At 42.0% G+C, this 19911-nt stretch overlaps 1 protein-coding gene across 1 annotated transcript in view; it reads left to right on the top strand.

Moving 5' to 3' along the window:
* Positions 1–19245, top strand: part of LOC142075590 (SKI family transcriptional corepressor 2-like) — a 25703-nt gene extending 6458 nt beyond the window's left edge. The window contains exons 4-7 of the mRNA XM_075137102.1: positions 4335–4400; positions 4790–4888; positions 10365–10432; positions 19183–19245. Coding sequence (XP_074993203.1) covers positions 4335–4400; positions 4790–4888; positions 10365–10432; positions 19183–19245 — 296 coding nt within the window. The remainder of the gene's footprint in view (positions 1–4334; positions 4401–4789; positions 4889–10364; positions 10433–19182) is intronic.
* The last annotated feature ends 666 nt before the right edge of the window (positions 19246–19911 follow it).

Here is a 19911-nt window from a genome sequence, read left to right as displayed (position 1 = left end):
AAAAGCCACTGATTCGTTGTCTTTTTAAAACATCTCATATTTTTAAGTTGGTCACAGTTTTTGAGCATTCAGTTTGAAATCCTGAAACTGTTTTTTCCTCTATCCATTGGTACTTCAACGCGGTTGTTTTTTAATCAGATGTTCATGTTTTAAACTTTAAATGGAGGTTACAAATGAGGCTTTATCAGTGCAAAAAAAAAGAACTAGTTTGTTTTAAAGTTAAACCACTTTCAGGGCAAATTAACATTTGAAACTCCAGATTTTCTAAGACATGTGTATCAGTCCCAGTACAGAAAAGCACTTAAAAGATGCTTATTGAGCTTCCTAAAATAGGCATATTTTCCCAAGTCCTGATTATCCTATTGATTATTCCCCCCAAAAGCGGCATGAATATGCACGATGCGTGAATATTTTCAGTAAGGGTAGGATTTCTTCAGGACATACACAAGAACTGTGCTGTCTTAAAGCGAGTAATTAATTTCAAATACAGATGGAGCCTTTGGAGCTCTGAAAATCTGCCGGTTCACATCTGCCTATATTTTTTAAGTGGAGATATATACACATTTATACTCAGAAGATACCGAAGTTTTCACTGCTGTGGTCTGTGTCTGCAGACAGCGATCTCTCCAGCTAAAAATACTGGTGGACATTTAAGTTATGGTAGACCATCGATGCTGCGGGCTTCGTAATGGTCAAGCTCACCTGGTAGGATTGAGCTGCAGAGCTGGTTGGCAGGAATCGTGCGCTCTGCGATACTTAAATACCATCCAGGAATAACAGGGCCGATGCTGAGACACAGACGGGTGGATGATTTCGGTTGATGTGGTCTGGCACTGCAGATGTAGTGAGAATTGTAGAGAGTATGAGTTGGGAACAAGGCACAGGGCTGAAAGTCAGGAGAGCGGAGTTATATTCCTGGTCCATCGGAGCTCTCCGCTGGGCAAATCAGTTGCCCATTGATGTAGCTGAGTTGTCTGGGCCAGCGTGGAAATTTTTAGTCGCTGTTTGAAGAGCGCTTTGAGAGCTTCCCGAGGAAGGATTGCAGGAGATTGCTCTAGGTCGCACAGCACGAGGAGGTAACCTGGCTATGTCTGGTTTGGTTTTGTACAACGCGGGCAATGTGCATTTATTTTGGGGAGAATAAATTTAGAAATGTTTCTGTTCGTTTCTTTTATTAAAAATTCAAATCTTAACTACTCCAGAGGGTGTAGAGCTAATAAAATGGTGGCATCACATGTACAAATCGAGACCTCTTGTTTTCAGAATACTGATAAAGTAATTTGAGGTGTGTCTACTCACAGACACCATTTCTGCTTTCCTCTGTGCGTGGATGTTCATGTTCCAGATAAGGAGGCCATTTCTGTAACCCAAAAATACAACCCGTGTACCTTTATTCCAGAATAACAATGTCTGTGCATCTGAGCTGATCGGGAAGAACGGAGGTACCAAAAGCTTTAGCTGAGGCAGTGCAAACTGGCTATGAATACTTCATCCCCTTTTCCCCCCTAGCCAATAGGCAGTTGAGGTATAGTTTGATTTTTCTGAATAAACTGAAGTAGAACTCTCTTAAAGAGAACCTTGGTGTCCGTACCGGGGGGCTGCACAGCTTTCAGTGCTGCTGTTTTAAATGCTGCTACAAGTTTGTGTGTAGACAAGGCCCAAGAGAGTTATGGTGGAGCTATTAGAAGGGGAAGTGATTTTTTCTTAGACTGATTAAAATTCTTTGGGCTTTCTGTTTGTTTGTTTTTAAACACCTATTTAGCTTTTAATTAACATTTAAGAGAAAGGAAGCTGGTTAAATATTCAATACCTCCTCCCTTTCAATTAAGGTAGAATAGTACACAACGCATGATGAGGCCTCTGGGAAGTAAGGAAAAACAGAGAAGAGCAGGCTCCTGATTATCATTTTCAGGGGGATTGGAAAGGTGAAACCCATCTGATTATTATTACCGTTAACAATAATAATGTCGAGGCTTTTTTGGATCATCAGAAAGCAGTTTAAAAATGCAGTTATTCTTCAAAACCGTATATGCTGGGTTTTGCCTTTAAATACCTTCACTTTTCCCATCCTGTTCTTTACTTACTTTGGGGGCAAGGATGGGGAATTTTCTAAACCTTTCTTGGTAGCTTAGTAGGGAGGCTGCAGATGCTGGAGAAGTTATTCTTTATGCTACATGCCCTTGTTTTCATTTTGATGCAGTTCTTTCAGTCCCAGCGAGTCGGCAGCCTCAAACCGTACGGCCCTGAAAGCTCAACCGAGCAAGTGGGAAAGAGCTATGTTGCCGCCATGCTCTGTGCTTTGATCTAGTCTCTTCCCCTTTCTCTTCCTCCCCCTTGAAGAATCCAGTTACCTTCTGTCTGTGCGTCTGTTGTCCCTCAGAACTGCACATAAAACATTCAGAAAAGAATGCCTCAATGAAAGAAATTGGTTGGAAAAATAAACTAGTAGATATAATTTAATAAATACCCTTCCTAAACTTCTTTCTTTTTTGATTTTGCGTACCCTCATTTCTCATTTTTCTAACAAAATACTTCTTTTGTTAGCAATCTTGTTTAAAACAAAATTGTATTAACTAAAAAAAAAAGACCATTTTACATTTTGGAAACACCTCAAACCAAAAAGTGATGTATTTTTCTTTTTATTTTTAAGCTTGCTATTTCTTTTAATGTGGTGAGACAACTTACCTGTAGAAAACACTTTGTTTATATCAAATATCATACAAAAATGATTTTTTAAATCATTGTGTTACATTAACAGATTTTTAAAATGGAATTGCTGGCACCAGATATCAGTTGTGTAAATGTATATGCCTGAATGAGTGGTTTCTTTTTTTCAAGGAACGAAGAGATAGCAGATGCTAAAATGCCTAGCTATTGGATATGTTTCATATACTATGACTTCAGGGTCTACTGGATATAAGAATGCATTGATTTTTAAAAACAGAAATACATGTTTTGCAAAAAGATTTCTGACTGCATATAAAAAAAGACTTTCCAATTCAACTTTAAAATTAGCTTATTGTGATGACCTACTATCAAATGCATGGTGACAGTATGAGTTTTTTAAGTAGCTGCTATCTTATCTGTTGTGTGGTGACCTATTCAGTGCTATGGCTTTTTATTTTCAAAAAAAGCCAACGTATTTCGTCCATGATTCTTTATTCCAAATACATAAACACATGAGTAGCTTTATATATGTGTCTTTCTTGTGATTACTCATCAGTAGAGTTAATGATGTGTATTTACTGGCTGGACTAAACCTAAAATTAGTCCAATTAGTTCAATAATTGGTTATTTACCAAATATTTTCTTAATTATTGAAAGTCCATTTCTACTGCAGCTGTAAATAATAGAAAATCTCCCATTAATTTACCTAAAGTGGTATTTTTTCTTTTCAAAACATTTTTTCATGGCTTTTTGTTTCAAAACCCTGTTCATAGAAATTAGATGAAAATTTCCAGAGAATAATGAAAATAACACCTTCTGTCAGGAGGTTCATATTTAAGTCAAACTGTCATTCAGGTGAACCTAACACCTTGTGAAGATTTTTTTTTTTTAATTATTTATTTTATTTTATTTGTAAAGGAAAAAGTCTGAAAAAGTAGCACACATATATCTGGAAATAGTCAAATTCTGTATCTAGAAAATTCTTTACTATTGTATGATTGAAAGTTCTGCGAGCAGCCTAAGACAGAAATCTGTGAATTGGTTGACCTCAGAGGTGTATCCTTTAGATGCAAATACCACTAATGTCAATTTTATCTCAGCTGGATATAAATTATATCCAGGTACAAGAAGCCTGTGCCATAGAGCTCTAGAAGATGATAAAGTTAAAGAGCTGATGAAGGCAAAGAGGCTGGTGCAGAAAGGATTTTGCCTGTGGATTTGGGAACAGGGTCCTGCCCAGCTAGATAGCATGGACTTCCCGTTGTGAAGAGAGGAGATGAGACTGTAGAGAAGGCTCTGCCTCTTTCTCAGCTCGTTCCTAGTCATTTTCTGATAAGGGCATCTTCAAAAGGGGTTAGAGTGAAAGCAGGGATCAGTTCGGCAGACGACGTGCAAGAGGAGCTCTCCTAGGCATCAAGGAGACATCAGGTCCTGTCTGCAGGAGGCCGTGGTGTAGGTAGATACTTTACTAAACTAGAAGCAAATACACGTCCTGCAAGCATTTGTGCTACACAAGCAGAGATATGTAGATAAACCTCAATCTTACTCTTTCTGTATTTTTTTTCTCCTTTTTACTCCAGATTCTCTGAAGCAGTTGCATAGGAAGGACAATACTGATGAAAAGCAGTATTGGTAAATCAATAACTTTTTTCTTTCGCTTTTTTAAGGCGAACACACGCAAGAAACTAATTCACCTCATTCACTGAAGAAGGATGTAGAAAACATGGGGAAAGGTAAAATAAATAAGGGCCTCTTACGTTATAAAACTGCTCTTTGTTTTAATAGAATATGGGGATAATAGGGGGCACTTTTGTTCTGCACCATATTTTAAGCTTGTCAAGTAACATATGAATAATATATGGACCTTTGGGTGGATATAATTGAGATTAATGCATATATATCAATCAATACATGACACTGTAATATAATACTTTAAAATAATATATTACATTGATTTATATTCATGGCTTTCTGCACAAAATCTATTGTAGGTCTATGCAACGCTTTTTTTTTTTATAACTGCTAAAATATTTTGTCTTATAGTAATGAATTGCTCTGCAACCGTTCTTTCAAGAATTATTTATACAGATTAGCAAAACCACTTTTCTTTTCTCTTTGTTAGAGGAACTCCAGAAGGTTTTATTTGAACAGATCGACTTACGGAGGAGACTAGAACAGGAATTCCAGGTGTTGAAAGGAAATGCATCTTTCCCAGTCTTCAGTAAGACACATATCTGTGGTTTTGGTGTTATTTGTGGGTGGGTGGTTGTTGTCAAATTGTTAAAAGGGGAGAGGTATGTTCTCAGTTGTGTTGCCAGGATCTTTGGCTTAGTTCTGCTGAGGTTGATGGCACTTCTGCTGTGGCTTTTCAGGATGCTCAAGCAGGTCTTCTGTAGGGAAAATCTGAAGCTGGATGTCTATTTTGGTGTGTATTTTACTGGTTTTGATAATATTGAATACAGTGAGTAGACAGAAACACGTCTGGGGCTTCTTGGGGTACAGCGATGTCGGTGGTCTTAACCAGCTTCTTGGGGGCTTTTGAAGACTGGGTACTTCATAGGCATCTTTAGGTGATGCTGGAGAATTGATTTGGCCTGTGTTTAAGGAGTAGAAAGACCTGTTTGAATTTTTCCTCTTGAGAGGGGCTATTTGCGATGGCCCTTTCACCACGGCTGGTGAGCGGGGTGCTGCTATCCAGGGGTGATGGAATGTGCTGAGCATATATTAAATAAAAGTAAACAAAATGGACACTTGGTAGGGTTTTTGTGAAACTGCCAGAAAGTTGAACTGCGTGCACAGGGATATGGAAAAAGACCTATTGATTGAGGCCTTTTGAATTACACTGGCAGCAACAGGGGAAAGCATGCCTGCAGGAGAAATCCCACATAGATCAGGACAAGCTAGAAGACACAGTGAGGGCTCTCCAACATGCAATAAATGTAGTGTTAGAGAGCTGGAGTCATCAGGGCATCTCCATTGCTCCCCGCCCGTCTGTAACACAGCACCGCACAGAGATCAGTGCCTGGCTGTCACGGCTCTGCAGCTGCCTGCCCAGACAGTCCCCCCAGTTCAGTATTAAATGCAACCTAAAAGAAAAAGCGTGTTTGCACCCCCTTTTGTCTTCTTCATGAAGTCCAAAGGAGGTCTGACAGCATCTCCATTCAATATTTTCCTAATGTTGATGGTGTGAGTTTTTTTTTAAACTCTGCTTTGTAAAACTCTCAATTTTTGTCCTTGTTTTCCTGTGAGACTATACGCGGATGGAGCACTGCAGAGTTACTTGACTCATAGTAAGCCAAGACAGATACATTAAAACCTTCCCAGACTAATTGTCAGGCTCTTCAGCCATTTGCTAACTTCTCTTAACTCCTGCGTGACTGAAATGTTTGACCAGCACTCAATGCAAAATGCCCTCGTGCTGGTTTATCATAGTTTCTTGAAGAGTTCAAACTCCGTGTTTTGTTAGTCCTCCGAGTTCCTTCATAAAAACTCTAGGGACAAAAACCAGTATTGCCAGTACCCCTGAGGTAAGTCAATCAACCAAAACCCACTGCTGCAAGCAGAGGAATGTTGCACCTCCCTGGATTGCAGGAAAAGACAGGAACACAGACAGCATTTTCTTATTATTGAAAGAAAATACGTTTTTCCTCTTTCTGTAGCATCAGGTAGAGTAAGTTCAGGGAAGCAAGGAAGTGCAAGGACTCTCGGAATGACTCCATCTTTAGCCCAAATATCGAAAGATGTAGACAGCTTCATAAATAAAGGAGAAGAGCCGCCTGAGGTGATAGGGATATTAATGAAAGAAGGATAACCTCATCCTTCAGTATAAATTCAGTCATTACTTGGGTTTGGGAGTGAGGTAATTTTCAAATAATTTGTGTAGATCAAAACACTGATGTGTGGTATTGGCGAAATGGCATCTTGGAGTTTTGCCATTCAGGTCACTCATTTATCCTTTTGTTCTTCTACAGTAAAATTAATGCTCTGTCATTGCCGTGTAAATAAACACTGCAATTAAACCGCATGAAATACAATTCAAATAAAAGAAAAGAACACATACGGCCAACCAAGGAAGTGGCAACTGTGTATGCCAGCTTGAAAAATATGTGGTTTCAGTGTACCACAAAGTAGTGGTCAATTTTCTTCAGGATTAAAATAGAAAACAGATAATGCGCTATAAACAATATATACAAGTGACCGTAAAACCTATTTACAGATTTAGATTTACCAAAAAAACACTCTTCCTCCGCATATAATAAAACAAGAAAAAGAGTCTTTGTAAAGCAAATAAGTGTAAAATCCAAGATAAGTGAGGTTTGCCCTCTAGAGCGATATGTGTTCCAGCAAAAGAGATGGGTCTGTTCCAGACTCTCGCTGCTGGATGGGGCTGCTGCATTAGGTGAGGTGTTACAAACTATTTGTTTTGCCAGTTTTCCCAAGTTACTAACTGCCTGTGGTGGTATTGGATAGGGAGGAGCTAGGGAGAGATCCAACTGAAGGAAAGCGGAGGTAAAATTAAAATTGTATTGATGGATTTATCATGGCTTGGAGACACCTGGGGCTGTAGGAGGGAGCGAAGAGCAGGCAGGTAACAGGCTTTATATCCTAGTCTGGCTCACTGCAGCATCGGGCTGAGTGGCCATGGGGACTGGATCTCTGTCCCATCCTTAAAGCTGCTGAGGACAGGAACACACTGCCAGGGTGATTCTCACTTCCAGGGGGGGGTGGTGGTTCTCCCTGTGCTTTGCACTGTCTGTGGGTACATGAGGAGCCTTTGGCTTTTAAGTTCTTCTTAACCTTTTTTAAAAAGGAAAAGATTCATCCCTGTTTCAGCAGGGAGCCAGTGTGTGAGATGTGGAAGGTAATGCTGTTCTCTCTAGAAAATGCTCCTGTCGGGTTACCTGGAGTTAACTTGAAAGTCACCTTTTTTTGGGTCTTGCATTTGGAACTGAGCACGTTTGGGGCGTTACACTTTAATAGCATCAAACCACCTCCCACAGCAGTGCTATGCAGTGTTGTGTGTAAATGGTGTCTGGTTTCCATGTTCTTCTCGTGGAAATCGCTGTTAAATGAGAACTGATCTTATTTGCAAGCTCATTTAGCAGTACTATGCTGTACGCTTCTCTGTGGCTTCTCGTACCTGCTTGAAATGTGGCCTATGATAATTTATATAACAGCAGACCTTGTCTTCTGCTGTTTGCACCTTTATTTTTTGTATTGCTATTGTACTTGAAAGCTGCAGATGAGGTTTTCCTTTGCCTATAAGATCTCTCTATGCAGAGATCACTTGAAGAAAATAAAAAAAGACCAGATCACTCGAAGAAAATCAAAGAATTTGCTGTCCTGATAGAAATATGAGCACCTGTGCACAATTGACAGCATGTTCTCCCAGAACCCTCCACTGGTTTGTAACTTTAGTGTCGGCTAAAGTAGGCACGCATTTTGTCCGGCTGCATTTAACAACGTGGTAATAAAATGGTGGAGACATACTCTGGATAGTTAAAGTATTTAATTTTGTGTTAAGAAAACTATTTAAATATTCATATCTTTTCTCTTGGGTATTGCTCATGGCTTTGTGTGTAAGCATTCAGGCTCAGATAAATGCTGCCGGAAAAAACACTATCCTTACCGTTAACACCCCATTTCCACTGTGATTTTGGACATTTGCAGTGCAGGACTGAGCAAGATTTCTGAGCTATTTGTTCTGAGAGGTGATGAGCCTGTGAAGAGGCAGTCGAGAGGAAAGTGTTGAGGAGAGAAGGAAAATTTCTCCATATAGCATACTCGGAGTGAAACTGGAGGACCTCGATAGTAGCTAGCACAGATCTATCAGCCTTTAGTGACCAGGACAGGAGGCAGTCACCTTTTTATACTGCATGGCTTTTTTGGGGCTAGGAAGAGAGAAATTGCAAACCTGCTTTATTTTTGTCGGCTTCTTTTTCTAGTCGAGTTGGAGTAGAGGGAATAGGCTGAAAAATTCTGTGGGCATTTACTTGAAATCTGAAGAACTTTATATAATGTTGTCATGTCCTTTTCTTGTGGTTGTGCTGGACTTCTGATGGTTTCAGCCTGACAAATTTTTTCATTCTTTCTTTGTTTCATTGCTATTTTCTTCTTGTCCTAAAGTGCCTCCTTGCCTTTTAAACAACAACTTCTGCTCGCCATTCAGAGAGGGCAAAATTCTTGTGTGAAAGAGGAGAGCGCTCTGCCCGCTTGTACTTTCTTCTAGCCCCTTCCTGTGCCCACACTTGATGGGGACACATCCCGTTCCCCCAGAGGCGAGGTACGTCCTTCCTCTCCACTGTATCATGCCACGGCTGCTCACTGCCTTCCTGCCTCTGCTTTTGGGGTTGAGAAGTCGTGGCGAGGCTGTGTGGCTGGTTTGGGAGTGGGTGAGCTCCCAGCACTGTGACAGCACACAGAGTATTAATAGGAGCTGCTCATTCTCACCTGGGCTCAAATCTTTCCATTGCAATTTAGGTGTTTCTGTGACTCCCATTACTGTGCTATCAAAGTATCCCACAGTCATTTAATCTTTAATCCTCCCAACACACTTGGCAGATGAAGCAGTGCTATTATTCCTGCTTTACTGGTGATAAAAGGAGGCATGGAGAGACACAGGCATGGAGTCCAGTAGAGCAGGTGTTGAATCCAGGCTTCCTGAGTCCTGGGCTAGTGTCCCAGCTACCAGCATGACTATTTAACTCTTTTAATTGGTTAGTGGTAAATAAACCATTTTAGCTGCTTTGGCCTTTTAGTGCCCTTCTCTAAGCTCTGCGTGTTGAGGTGCTCCATGCTGTTTTCTGTTGGCATTCACTTTGCTGCTCCCATGATCCAGGACAGGCTTCAGTCTCCCGGATCAAAATGACATCGGTTGGAATGGATTCTCTTTCTTCATCCATTTAATAGTCCATCATTGCATTCAGGTCTCCATCATACAACTCTCCAAATTATTTGCTTCTTGTCAATAGTTTTGTTTATATTTTTCTGTCTTTTTCCAACATCTAACAGCAATGTTACGGAACACAGACCAGCAATTAATCTTCTACCAAATGAAGTTTTGTCTGAAATGGTTACTGAGGAGGAAAATAAGGGAAGGAGGAGCTACTGGAGAGGAAGGCTGGCCTGTGCTGAAACCCGGCTGTCTAGTGTCTGTCTTTCAAAGGCTCTTTCCCTTCTGAGTTCCACGTCGCTGTTTATGGAGCTTTAGTCTGAGTTTTGTTCAAAGCCATCAGCACTATGTTACAAACTACAAATCAAACCCTGCATCCTTGAACTCTTTCTGTTCTCACATATTGGACATCCCTATTGATGTCAACAGATTTATGCCAAAGCAAAGAAGAACAGTTTTTGCTCTTCTCTTCAGTGTTGGTAGAAGTTTGACTAATGACTGCAGAGTCTGGACCATTGAGAAAATCGCTGTGAGAATGAATGCTAGCGACAGAAACTTAGCAGCCTACATTTGCTAATTGGAGAAGTAGCTGAATCTGATTTTTCCACAGTTTTTCTGTCGTCCACAGTGTCTCCTACTAGAGAAGAAGTTTTTGTTAGGCATGCATTTTAGTTGGGTGAGGGCTTTGTAGTGCTTCACAATTCCTCAGTAGTGATTGGGTTTGATTTCACTTGATTTATATGAATTCTGCTGTGTGGTCTCTGTTTTAATTACTGCGTCTACTTTTTTTTTCCCCCTCTTGTAGATAATTTTCAAGATCAGATGAAGCGGGAACTGGCATACAGAGAAGAAATGGTACAGCAGCTACAAATTGTAAGTTTTCCTTCTCTGCTAAAAATGTTATGAACTGTTGCTTTATGTTTTTTAAATGCACTCCTCAAACTTTTCCTTTGTGAGCCATGCAGATGTACTGTCACCAAGCTCATATTACCTTATACTTAGCAAGACGTAAGCATGCAGTTCTCAGCTGGTTTAGAGTCTAATTACCTGGAGATTTACTTTCGTACAGTAACCAGATGGGTCTTCATGTTTCAACTAAACGAAATGTGTTGACTCAACACCGAGAGGTGCTTCTTCAGAGAGAAATGTGCGGACTGAATCAGTAAGCCTGAAGCAGTTACATGTTTCTGCCTTGTACGAGTTGCCAAGAGTGCATTTCAGCCCTCAGTAGGGAATCGGTGCGAGGCCAGCTTCTCACTGGCAAATAAACCTTAGGATGTGTCTTTCTCAAATTTCAGCCACTGGAAGAAGTGCTTAACTCAGCAGTAAAGGATCGAGTTGCCAAAACACAGTTCAATGCAGGCACACATTGCTGTTTGGTCTCTTGCTTGTTATTTTAAAATCAAGAGGGATTTTGCATGTGTGTGTTAGTGCAACTGTAGATCATCGCATGCAACTGTGCTGTTTTCAAAACTTGACATACTTAATCCAGTACAAGCAAGGGATGGAGTATGTGAAGCTGTTTCTTACTCAGATACTGCTTAGCGTGGTTTTAAAAGCAGGGCATCGTAACGAATGGGGGGCTGTCAGCTAACGCTTGTTTTGCTAGTGCTTTTTCTGTGATCCGTCTGACATTATTCAACACTTACCTGATTCAGCCCTGTGCTCGAGCATCTAAATTTTCCTTGTGCTTGTCACAGACCCTGGTGCGAAGAAGGCATTGTCCAGCCTTCCAGTACTGTCATTTTCTAATTGATGGGTTAGGACATAAAAATAAAGCTGAAGGCCAGGATTGTCAAACTTGTGCACCTATGTTTAGAGGCATTTAGGAGCGGCCTTATTTTTAGAGCTGCCGAACATTCCTGCTCCCTGTTCCTGCTGACTTCAGAGATTTCAATGAGAGATGGAGGGTGCTTGAAGGAGGTTGTTTAGGGAGGAAATTCAAGTCCAGAACATCTCTGGAGATTTTTTGCTGCTGGTCTGCACTCTTTTCCTTTAATGTGTCCAGTAGTTACTGTGTTCCCCTTTGTCTCCCGATGCCAGGCAAGGAGTTTGGCTTGATCTGTGAATTGCATTGTCACAGAAGGTGGTAATTAGGATGCCATCCTGAAAAGTATTTCCCCTGCTGCTTTGGACTTGCGGCAGGTGACCTGTCTGATTCCTGCTGTGAAGCACATTTAAGCACAAAGTTTGCGGGCCCACGTCAGCCTTTATCTCCTGTGTCAGCTGTACTTGGAGCTAACTAACTCTCCTTCCCAGGGAGAGAATGGATCATCTCTGCTATTCACTTTGTGGCCCAGTTGTGAAGCTGTTTCTGAAACTGGGTATACCAGACCTCCAGTGAGCCAGCCGTAGTGGTTTTTCTGATTTACAAGAAGTGGAGAAATCACAAGGTTCAGTGTAGTGCTTTTTCTTGGGCAGGAAAAGAAATATGATCATGTAATTCACACCCTTTTCACTTACGGATGCGTGCTACGGAAAGACTAATAGTTATTTAATCATTAAACAGAGCTGCCCGAATGTACTTACAGAGAATAATTTCAACATTTAATGTACTGCACCAACAGTTCAGGACCTCTTCACTCACTGTGGCTGCCTGACTTTAATTATCATTAATAGAAATGTTGTCTAATCATCAGTAAGTCTTTATGCTCACATTTGGGTATCCCTCCTGGTATCGGTGAGGCAGGTTATGTATTAGTGAGACTGATAAAAGGACGTTTGCATGTGAAGAACTAAGAGACTGCTGCAAATAACCATTGTGGTTGTTTAAGCTGGGTGCAGAAATCTTCAGTGATGTTTTGGTTGATAACTGAAATGGAGTCAGCACTTTTGATGTCATAATCCCTGCAGTTACTTTAATTCATTCACATGAATATATTTTGTATGGTTATATCCAGAATTAAGATTAATGAGCTGAATGTGCTAACGATAGAACTCCTTTGGCCTTCTTGCGTTATGGCACAGATGAATTAAAGCTTTTGGTGCAGAATACACGAAAAGGATGGTTACGTTTTGATTTTTTTGGTTTGTGTTTCTTGTTTTTGTTGTTTTGTTTTTAACAGGGGTGGGTTGTTTTGTTTTGTATGTACCTGGGACGCTATACTATTGCTGTAACAGAGCTGCCCACACCCAATTTTCTTGCTAACACAGGAGTGCAAAGAGAAAAGCAGAGGTGTTTAATGCATACTCACACCTTAATTTTACTTACAGCTTCATAGGTGTATACCTTTGTAGTATTAAACTCAAAATTTACTGGTATAATAGCCATAGAACTTGGCTTAATTGCTTTTTTTATTTTACAAACAATATAAATGCACAGAGTCAGTTTCTTTTGGCTTTTTTCGCTACTGAAGGATTTTACAACTTAACTTAGTCCTTCCTGAAGACTTGTGCATGATCATGAAGGCATCTCTTGTAACAGTGGGTACCAGAGGCAGGTTTTGCCCCAACGATGGTTTCACTCACCCTGAACTGGAATGCTTCAAGCTGCGTAACTGGGTAGTCAGACTTTAAAATAAACTGTCTTGGAGTGTTTGATGTGTCAGAGGTGTCTGGAATACAACAAGCTGAAGCTAAACATGAAATAATTAACCAAATGTAATTGTATTTGAAAACTTTCTAGTGCGAACGCCTGCTGTAACCTGACTGTTACACGGAAAGGACCGCTTGAAGGTAGTGCTTCGTGCCCAGCCAGTACCGAACACTGAACGTAACACTTTTTTCTCGCAGTTCTTGGGTGACGTTGTGAAACTGCAATGCAGAAGGCGATGATAAATCGCCACGCGTGGAGAGCAGCCACGCTGAGTGGGGTGGCAGCTGCGGGGGGCGGCGGCGTGGGCTCCGGGTGCCCTCTGCCGCTCCCCGGCCGTCACTGCACCCGCAGCGTGGGAGTGACGTGGGTTTAATAGTCTTCATTAAAAGCCTCAGTTAAAGCAGTGTTTAATCAATGGGGTTTTATTTTAATGCTCTGTCCGCTACGGAGTTTAAAAAAAAAACATTTATGGCTTCCTGAAAGTCAGGAGTAAGGCTCAGATCATTGGGAAAATGGAGGGTGGGTGCTGCTCTGTTACATCCTCTGCGATGGATGTTGGCTTCTTTGGACATAACCTGGCTTGGTGGGTAGCTGGAGCAGGGAGACATTGTGCGGCCGTCAGCAATTTCTATTGAGAAAGGAGTTGGTCAGAGCGTCTGGAGCAGCTACCAGGAATTATCGCAACCTGTTTGTGCCAAGCTCTCGGCCAAGTGCCAGGAAGGAACCGATCGTCATATTTCACAAGAAAATGGATCTTAAATCACTGAATGTATTTTTCACTGCTTCCTCGTTCGAAGTGCTGTCTCCCAAATTGGCTCAGTACAGTGCGTGTACTTGGAGGTCATATTTTACTTCAGGCATGGATCGTCTGGCTTCTGTTATTAAGCCTTACAGAAAGGGCCACCGAGAAGAAACCTCTGCCCAGCAGGTTGGGGTAAATTCTAACATGGCACATGTGGCATGGTCTCAGAAGAGCTCACCTGCCTTTAGAGTTGTTGGTTTCTGTCCAGTGTGACCAGAATTCATCTGTCAGGACAGCCCAGCCAGCCTAACAAAGTACTGAGTCAGCTCCTGCTTGAGACAGATACTGTCTTCTGAGCAACTGTGTTAGTGGATCAAATTTAAGAAGCATGAACTTTCTTCCTAGCTGCCTGGTGGGAGAAGAAGATCAGAAGCAGCATTCCCAGCATGACAATTTTTATCCTTTTATGTTTTTGTGAACCCCTCTAAAACATTGCCACAGAGAAGTGTAACACCAAGCAGCAAATTTAAGCTCCTGCACACAGGCTAGATTTTCTTAATTTCCTTTCAGGGGTCCCTTACAAGTAGTTTGTAGGTCCCCAGGAAACGCTGACCACAGTTGTAACCGATCCATCAGGAAAAGCTAAGGTGGTATTCGTCACCCTGACGTTGTGGTTTAGATAACTAAGATCAGGTAGTGATCAATCCCACTAATTTTACATAGGGGTAAAAGGCAGCAGGTCTTTGAGACATGTTAGAAATGTGAATTACTCAGGCAGTCCCATGTCTTTCCAGCTCAAGTGGAAAGTTGGTTTGGTTTTGTTTGGGTTTTTAAAATTTATTTATACTGCCATGAACTGAATTCCTCCTCACTAGCTTAACTTTGGGCTGATAATGATGTTCAGAGCTCAGAACTGGATCTAGCGGGAACTCCTCTGATGTTTGATGGCCTTCTACTCTCAGTGCTGCTTTGAATCAACTCTGTTCTTCAGAGGCAGACAATAAAATAAATCAGGAACTATCTACCTGCAAAATTGATTTCTATCTCTGCAGCGTCTTTCATCCTGATCTTTAAAGATTCACAAGGAGTGTTTAAAAGAAGAAAAAATCTACCATGTGGTAATGTTGGTAGATCTTCAGAAGTATGAGATCATATTCCTCTGGGTCCTATGTAATTAAGACAAGCACCAGTAGGTTTAATTCCTATTTTAGGTTGTATATGGAAAGTAGGTGCTTTGTACAACTAACGTATTCATTATACAAACAAGGAATATCCACATTTTTGTGTGCGGAGACCTTGGTCACTGCATGCCTGTCACTCCATATTCGAAAAGTGGAAATAGGAAATAGCAGTGCTTTATTGGGATTTCTGTTTTGGTCCTCTGCTTAAACTGGTCCAGCTAGATTGATTGACCTTGACAAGAATGTTAGAGGCAAACATCGGTTCAGCAGAATGGCTCTTGGATTTCTTGAGCTGCATCTTGTGCTGAAGTGCCTGGCCACTGACACCCAGATAATAACAGGTAAAAGAGCGTTTCTGGAACTCTGTGTTTACTGTGTCTTGCAGACTCCAAGGCAGACTTCATTACCTTGCCCCCCCACCCCCCCATTCAGAGAGGTGTTTATATTTTTTCTCATTAATTTCTTCTTCTGTGCTTTAGCAGTTGGGATGATACTGCAGGTCTGTTTCTGTATGTTCTGTTATCTTCGTTTGATTTTTGGTGGAGTCCCTGTCCAGGTTTAGCGGTACAAATTGGGAATATGTCCTTTTGAAGCCAAAGGTAGCATACACATCTCTGACGTTGTACAAAAAAGTGAGCTGACAAGTACTATTTTCACCAGAATTTTATTTGCCACTGTCTGCTTTTTTAAGACAGGTGAGCGAAACTTGTGTCTTGACTGAGCATCTGGGTTAATAGGATGGATCCAGTAAATTCAAATGTTAAAGAAAAGGAATGCCTTGTAGAATTAACGGTTATTAGAAACAGAAGTAAAAGCTTCCTTTCCTTTAGAATCTGAGGAAATTCTGATCAAAAATGGGTGTGTCTGTACCAGAGAGCCACAAGCCAGCCTCTGCTATTGCCTGTCTGCAAAATTCTTTTTTTTTGTATTGTATTAGTGTGCTACAGTACTTAAAAAGACATAGGGGAGAGACTGCGTACTCCAGCCGTGACTCTGTTGCCTTGCATCCTGTGCAGACCAGTACGCTGCCATGAGCACACGCCGCTACCTGCCCAGGAGGGAAGAGTCTCTGAACTCAGCCCACGCAGCTATAAATACTTTCACAGGGCAATAGTGGAGACTCACCCTCTAGGGCAAGCGTTGGCACTTCCATTCCTCCTCCAGCTGCCAAAGGCTCAGTGCATGCTTTTTCTTCTCCTTAATCCCACGCATCATTCTATCCAAAAGCACCATGTGTGCAGAGACTGTAGTTTTCCAGTGGCAGTTCAGCTGCACATCTGTCTCCTTTCCTGCATAAATATGCTTTGCGTTTGGAAGGGCTGTCTTGACTGGACAGTGTTCTGACTGAGGTCTCGAGTGCCCTCTCTGGAAATGACAATTGTTTAACTAAATACCTGTAGATACACATCAGATAATAGTGCTCTGAGGTACTGAAGATTCCCTCTTCAAGCCACAGAAGTCAGGGTGGTGTATCATTGTGTACCCCACCTAGAGATGGGAGGCAAAGGTGAAGTCTCCAAAAGAGGATGGTGTACAGAAGCTTCTTTGAAGTCCAAGTGCAGCAAGGGATGACACATGCGCTTTAGAAATTAATCCCCAATCCTATCCGCTTATCTGCGCTTTGGTTCATGTTGTGGAGCAGACTGAGAGCTTGCAAACTGGATTCCTTCTGGATGAAGCAAACGAGGATGTGTTCCAGGAATGCGCATAGAAGTGTGCTCTAGCTCGTAACGGGTGATCAGTACCCAGGACCAGAGTAGAGCTAGCCTGAAGAAAAAACCCCCAGAGAAATGCAGTATGGACACTAGGTCTTTCTCCTGCACCCTACAAATCTGTTCCCATTGTGATGTATTTCCTATTAATGCAGACTTAGTCATAAGGCACAGACTGCTTGCTACTTAAAACCAAACCATCTGCACTTCTGTTACTGCCGGCGTGCACACACATTGGTAAGAGCCACGCATTGGATCTTCATGTCTGTTTGAGTGCTGATCCTATCCCGCATTGCAACAGTCACCATGGATGTGCAAAAAGGGACTGTATTGTCATGAAGAGCCCTAAATACTATTCCACCGCAGCACCGGGGTTACCAAATGCTCTTCCAATGACAAAAGTAGAAGATGACATTGTAGGTGATTTAACTCATGAAGAAAGTAGTCATTTCCCTATTGAACACCCACCTCTCCCAGTTTCATTTATTACCAGGAGGATGGATAAACCAACACGCATTGAAAAGACGCTGATGTGCCAAATATAGCAGAGAAGTGGATTAAGAACAGTTAATTTCTGACAGAATGTACCCCGTTGAATTATCTAGGTCAGTACGGCTTGGGAGATGTCCTATATAATTGGCGGCCACACAAACTGATGTTGCCTGTTGGCCGATGTGGGTGGGAGAGAGGAAGAAAGCAGTTGGTGAAGCATCGCGAGTCTCGGCTGAAATGTGCTCATTCAGGCAGTTTGTTTGTGGCTCCCTTTTGAATCTAAACCATGCAAATGGGTGATCGGGTAAACGGTTTCTTTGCATACTGCTCTCTGCTGCAGTTCGGAGAGGAGTGTTCCAGCCTTTGCAAACACCGTGCCCTGGAAGGCAGCTCTGTCGGAGGACCTGGTGCAGGGGAGAGCTCTGTTTTTTGGGGGGTATCTGGCAGCAAGCTTCATGATAGCTTTTAGGAAGGGTAGGGGTTATAAGAGTAGTCAGACAAAACACCTGGATCCTGGGTCTTTGCAGGTCATCAGTAGTTTGATCCTCTCAGTTCACGCACACACATTTCCCTTTTCCCAGGGCTGTGTAGCGGGGGAAGCGGCGTGCCCCCGTGAAAGGCTTCTGCTTTCATTCAGCCGGACGGCTCATCTTTGCAGACACTGCTGCTTCCTGGTGCTGCTGCTTTCAATCAGATTGACCTCCTTTACTGAGAGATGAAAGGGTTAGTTCCTGAGCTGCAGATGCCCCTTTCTTCCCTCTCATCCTGACCCTTCCCTGCTCGTTTCCTTATTAAAGTAGGCAGGGATGGATACGTCGCTCGATGTCACGGCAGATACTATGCTTTACACCAGCCCAGAGACATGCTGAGCACAGCTCACACGAACGTCCTCACACGCTGTGGGCATAATGTAATTAAAACCAAAATAAGGATGTAGAAGAACGCATGTAAGGTAGATGGTCAGTGGATATGGATGCAAATTCACGTGCTGCTAGTATGGTATTAGGTGTGTGGGGCAGGTCGCTTGAACTCAATGCATTTGCCTGTCTGCTCCCTTTGGTGTTCGTGCAGCTTAAGGCCTTGGTCCCGACTTCAGCCCAGCCTATTTGTCAGCTTGCGGTAACATATTTGACATTATTTGTGAATATATTCAGGAGTGCCTGTCAGCAGAGGCAGGTCACTTCAGTGTGCAGCAGCACCTGGGAGCGTAGGGACATAGATTTTCTGATCCCAACCTGAATTCCTCCGACAGTCCTTCCAAAAGGCAGCATGGAAGAATAGTGAATTTGTAGTCACTTGTATTCCCAGCTATGGAGAAATCTCAGAGCAATTTAGTTTTGTTGCGGTCTAAAGGCCCAGCGTTGAAGGAGAGCAGCCCCGTACTGTATTCCCAGTAGCCAGTGAGTACATCATCCCACTCTGTTTCTAAATTTAACTGTGTTCCCTAATATGCCTATGTTCTCTGTTTTTCTTTAATTATTTGTTCCACTTCAGTGGCTTCCTCAGATGGGTGCAAGTCAGAGATAACTATTATGAACTTCCTAATTATGGTGATATAAATATATGAAGTCTCGTACTCCCAACCTGCTGTATTTCCGCTGGCAGAGATCAGTGTGTGTTGCCTGCTCTGTTACAGACAGCTGATTTTTGTCATCTCAGAGGTAGTAGAATGGGTGGTGGCTTTATTTTTGTCAGCAACTGATACGAACAAAACATTGGAAGACATCTCTTTACATTGCATTTTAAGATCTCTCTGTTGCTTTAATTTGGGCCATTTTTGTTTTATTTCTGCTTCAACATTCTTGCAGTTTTTACGAGTTCAATCCTTTAATTTAAGGCACTGTTTCCTAAAATGATATAGGGAGGCAAACAAAACCTTTCATTTGCAGGGATTCCAGCTTGGATGTCTCGGTAGCCAAAGCTTGGCATAAAGCAGTGGCTTTGTTTCTGTGTCATTGCAGATTCCCTATGCAGCAAGCTTGATCAGGAAAGAAAAGCTCGGTGCACACCTCAGCAAAAGCTAAAGGTAAGCTCGTGAAAGAAGAGATCTTATTCTGCCTGGCCTGGCCGTTGTGTTTTTCTTTGCAGGCACTGCAAGAGTTAAGAGAATCATTCTGTTACATGATGTTACTAATTCTGGTCTAAAAGCTCTGTCTGTGGAGGTGGTGTGCTACGGTCTAAAGCTGATAACTGACACGTCACACAAATTATGAAGCTTCACTGGGGTAGGACGTACCACTGGGTGAATCCAGGCCTCATCGTCTGAGCGTGCGCTTCTGCTCTCTGGCACTGGAAAGTGGCGTCAAGGTCATGTAACTTCAGTGGAAGGAGGGAAATATTTTGGCATTCACAATGCAGTAAAAGTTCATACACGGGCAGGTAGGGATGATGTTTTCTACCCATAATGGAGCTTCTTCAGCTTCAGGAAAGAGCAGTATATTTTGGGAGCTTTACAGAACTACACCAATACTGTCTTCTGTGGTTCAGTCTCCTGCAGATACCGATTGCCCTGTTGCCCATGTGCAGGATCTTCTTAAATCCAACACTGCATTTTTCAGGATTGGTTTTTTTAGAAGCATTCAGTTAGAAGAAACACCATTTCCATCATCAATGGCCTGGGAGATTCGAGTTTTGGGTGCTAAAGCCTTAACTTTTAAATGACATTCTCCTTTTTTTTTTTCCCTGGTAAA

This window comes from Calonectris borealis, chromosome Z, assembly GCF_964195595.1.
Source record: "Calonectris borealis chromosome Z, bCalBor7.hap1.2, whole genome shotgun sequence".
NCBI classification, from domain to species: domain Eukaryota; kingdom Metazoa; phylum Chordata; class Aves; order Procellariiformes; family Procellariidae; genus Calonectris; species Calonectris borealis.
This window is presented reverse-complemented; position numbering and strand designations above follow the sequence as displayed.